This window comes from Citrus clementina, unplaced genomic scaffold (genome assembly GCF_000493195.1).
Source record: "Citrus clementina cultivar Clemenules unplaced genomic scaffold, Citrus_clementina_v1.0 scaffold_7, whole genome shotgun sequence".
Taxonomy (NCBI): Eukaryota; Viridiplantae; Streptophyta; class Magnoliopsida; order Sapindales; family Rutaceae; genus Citrus; species Citrus x clementina.
The window spans coordinates 17,158,995-17,163,060 of record NW_006262075.1 but is presented as its reverse complement, the minus strand read 5'-3'; the positions used below and the strand labels follow the sequence as shown (position 1 = coordinate 17,163,060).

Sequence of the window (4,066 nt, the reverse complement as noted above, 5' to 3'; positions counted from 1 at the left end):
ACAATAACTTCCTGACACCAAAAATTTAAAGGAAAAGAGGCGTAAGTAAGTTATTTATCTAATAATTTATCTTGAAAATACAAAATATATGCTTATTATAAGAAAAACGTTTAAAAAATAATAAAAAGAATAAGAAAAATGTTCCAGTATTGTTTTTTTATTCACTCCAAAAAATATATTTTCTTATTTTCGTACTTAGAGTTTTTATTTTAATTTTCATTAATATGATTTGTTTAATTTATAACAAATACGATAAAAATATATTTAAAAATCAAGGTAATACTATAAAATTATTCTGCAAGGGGGATTATTGGCTATTACAAAAACTATAGGGGGATACATGGTACAAATTGATTTTAGTAAAAATTGACAATCTCCCTGATTTTTTTCTATAATTAATTTATTATTCATATTTTGGGAAATCAATAAAACAAAAAGAAAACTCAAAATTAAAGAGGATGTTGCTATTTCATCTGTGGGTACATAAAACATGTTTGTGTAAAGAGATATTAGCAAGAGAATGTATTAAACACGTGACTTTTTTAATTACTTATATCGTGTCTTTGAATGTAATTTCAATTAAGGCTAGAATTGTAAATATGTAAAACGGGTTTTAAGAGAACTCTAGAAGGGTGTCAATAGCTCTTGAAACTGAATGAAGACGCACATCATATAACCCAATGAACTTTAAGTTTAACCAAAGCCGGGCTGTCAATGTTAGGCCTCACTCTGCAGTACTACCTTCCCTTTGGGTCCATAATTTCCGTGAAAACATTTTCGGATCTAACTCTTATTCTCTCACCATCAGCGCCACTACTTGTTGTGTTGCTCTTCGATTCTGACACTTGTCCACTTGACCGACTAAACGGCTCATCACTATCAGTCGTCGTAGAAGAAGTGATCACCTCTCCACGTGGCACGAGTGGCCTTCCCTGATCACTCTTCTCAGCCGCCTCCTGCAGCTGTAATGCAAACTCAAGGCCCCACGCCACGTCACCCATCGTTGGCCGTCTGAATCCCTCCTCGTCCGTACAACTCCCAGCTATCTCCACAAACTTGTTCAAACAGACTGGCGCAATCTTTCCCCTTAAACGTGGGTCCACGATTTGATCAACGGTTCCCCTCGCTCGAGAGACCCGGGCCCACAACACCAAACTCACTTCCTCTTTCCGTACGGCACCGTTGATCATAGGTGGCCTCCCACATAAAACTTCTAATAACACCACACCGAATGAGTACACGTCAGACTTTTCCGTGAGCTGCTGCCTGCGGATGTACTCCGGGTCGACATAACCGAAGCTTCCCTTCACGACGGTGCTGACGTGGCTTTGAGACATGCCCGAGGGGCCCATCCTTGACAGGCCAAAATCTGAAATCTTGGCCGCCCAATTCTCGTCCAGTAATATGTTCGTTGACTTGACGTCCCGGTGAATGATCGTGTGTTTTGCGCCTGCATGGAGGTAATGCAGTCCCCGTGCAGCCCCAATACTGATTTCCAGGCGGCGTTTCCATGTCAGAGGAGAGTTCTGGTTCTGGTTCTGGTTCTGATTCTGCTTCTGCGAGTTATAGAGATGGTCTCTGAGGTTTCCACGCGGCATGAACTCGTAAACAAGAATCATCTCGCCATGTTCATCACAGAAGCCGAGTAAAGACACGATATGAAGGTGGCGAAGCTCGGAGATCATCTCAATCTCTGTCCGAAACTCTCGGGCTCCTTGCATGGATGACGTATTTAAACGTTTAACCGCAACTGTAATCGACCCATCATCTATGTATCCCTTAAACACGTGACCAAATCCACCAGAGCCAATGATACAATGATCTGCGAAATCACAGGTGGCTTGTTTGATTTCGGTGAGTGAAAACCGACGGCAAAGATCAGATGGAAGTGACGAAGCAGTGTTGGTATTTGTTGCGGTCAATGCATAGGAGAATGGAACCCAACTCTGCGAAGATTTGGTCTTAACTTCACTGGCAGATTCATTCACATTAACTCTCTTCTTCTTTCGTAAAAAGAAGAAATACAAAAGAGAAACTAATGCAAAGATACTACCAAGCACAGCTGCAATGATGATAATCAAGATTACCCTCCCTTTATTGTTCTTTACATTCTGTTGTTTCCCTGGTTTGGGTTCGGGTGGTGGTTTAGAAGCAGGGTTTGGTCCAGCAAGATTACCATCCGAATTGTTTAACTTGAATATCTCCAAACCATTCAAGATAGCATCGGCATATTTAGGCAAAGGATCCAGGTCCAAAAACGGATGCAGGGCGAGCCAAAAGTCTTGCTTACTCTCTTTCTCAATAGCATCAATTGGAACCCACACAACGTAATCCTTGAACACTGGAATCCCTGAACCGCCACTCCAGTGGATTACATCCGCATCATTTTCTGCCGTTTGATTGTTGATGAATATAGAAAACACTCGTTGATTCTCACGCGTTATCTCCAATTGAGTCTCACAAAAATGGAGCCTCACCAAGTAATTGAATCCTGGATCGACGGAGAAGTTCCAAGTCAGGTTATATTTCTTGTTGATGTTAGGATCTTTTCCCATTGTACGTGAAGTAGTGTAGACGATAACTGGTGCAATGTAAGCTGGGGTATCACTAGTGTATTTTATTCTGGCACCAGGCAGATGCGGTGTCACTCCAGAAGCAGCCCCGTAAATATAATTTGTATCGTCCAGCCATTCCCTGAACATGCCAGTATCATCTTTGGCAGAGACATGCGCACCGCCAACATTTAGCCGATAAGCTGTTTCCAGGGCGACAGGCTTATCAAAAGAGAAAATAGTGTTGCTGTTTATAAAGGGAATAGATCTATCTCCATCACTTTGCTGAAGGTATAGATTGTCTGGCATGGAAACTACTTCAATACCATTGATGAATGCATAAGAACTTGATGAAGATGGAGAAAAGGTCAGGTTCAACATTTGACTGCTGGACACAGAGATGATAAACTCTTTGAAAAAATAAGCAACCGGAGGAATAATTGCGGAAACAGTTAGATGGGCACTGAAGTTGCGTAAGAGAGTGTATTTATTAGCGGAGACAGTGAAGAAGGAAGTGGATATTGTGTCATTATTATCAAGGCCACCTTGTTGCTGCCCCAGTAAGTATGGAGCTGGGTAGAAGTGAAGGCGGAGAAATTTTGGACCTGGTGAAACAGGGAAAGTGTAAGTGAATTCCTCGGGAAAGACACGGGCTGTCATGTAGGGAACTTGCGGAACCGAGTTTTCTTGGAAAGATGCTCTGGACGTAAACGATTTTGTTGCTGAATTAGAGGAAGAAAATTTGGAGTGAGCATCGCCGTCCCAGTTTCTGCCGTCGGATGATGTGGTGTTAGATGATTCGCCGCAGATGATAAGAATATAGTCTGTAGGAATGTACGGAGGAGAAGTTTGTTCGGCAGCTGCAGAGTGGACGAGACAGAAGAAAGGGATGATAAAGTAAAGAGTAGTGAAGGTGGCCATCGGAAAGTATGAATTACTTGACAAACTTGGCAATGGCCAAAAAGGGAAAAATCTGAAGACAATTAATGGATAAGAAATGAGGCCTTCAAGCTGTTCTTGCCTTGCCCCGTCAATTGACTTGTATCGTACATTTGTTTTTGAATGAGCAGACCTCCACTATGAACGTCTCTTGCAATAATGCAAATTGGATTTGAAGTAATATATTATTTAATTAGGCAAAAAAATATTAGACAAATAACGTTAAATAAGCTTTGTTTTAGTCACTTAATTATTAGCACAATATAACAGACTCGCTTTAATATTATTTTTATCAAAATTCTATCAATATTTTTTCTATTTAGGCATTTTTCTTTGGATTATTAGAATGGTTCAATGGACAACCTCAAGTAAGATATTTTTCTTTGCAACGTCCATTTTAAGTTTGTTTGTTCCCATTTCATGGCCCCATCATATCAGACAATGATATGGGCAGAAGATTTAGATGTAGAAGGTAATTTTCAGACTGTGTACGCGTACACATATATTCAACGTGAGAGATATTTAAAATTTCCATGAACACCTATGTGATGGTCATGACGTGGCGGTGAGACAGA

General features: G+C 40.6%; 1 protein-coding gene across 1 annotated transcript; it reads right to left on the bottom strand.

Moving 5' to 3' along the window:
* Positions 1-523: 523 nt before the first annotated feature.
* On the bottom strand, positions 524-3,624 carry LOC18037486 (putative receptor-like protein kinase At5g39000). Its single transcript, XM_006427789.2, has one exon. It carries the CDS (start codon positions 3,471-3,473, stop codon positions 738-740), a length of 2,736 nt encoding a protein of 911 aa, XP_006427852.1. The 5' UTR covers positions 3,474-3,624; the 3' UTR covers positions 524-737.
* Between the last annotated feature and the right edge of the window lie 442 nt (positions 3,625-4,066).

What these genes read in the sequence shown, in the direction of transcription:
- LOC18037486 (XM_006427789.2), bottom strand. Translation starts at nt 3,473, where the DNA reads ATGGCCACCTTCACTACTCTTTACTTTATCATCCCTTTCTTCTGTCTC.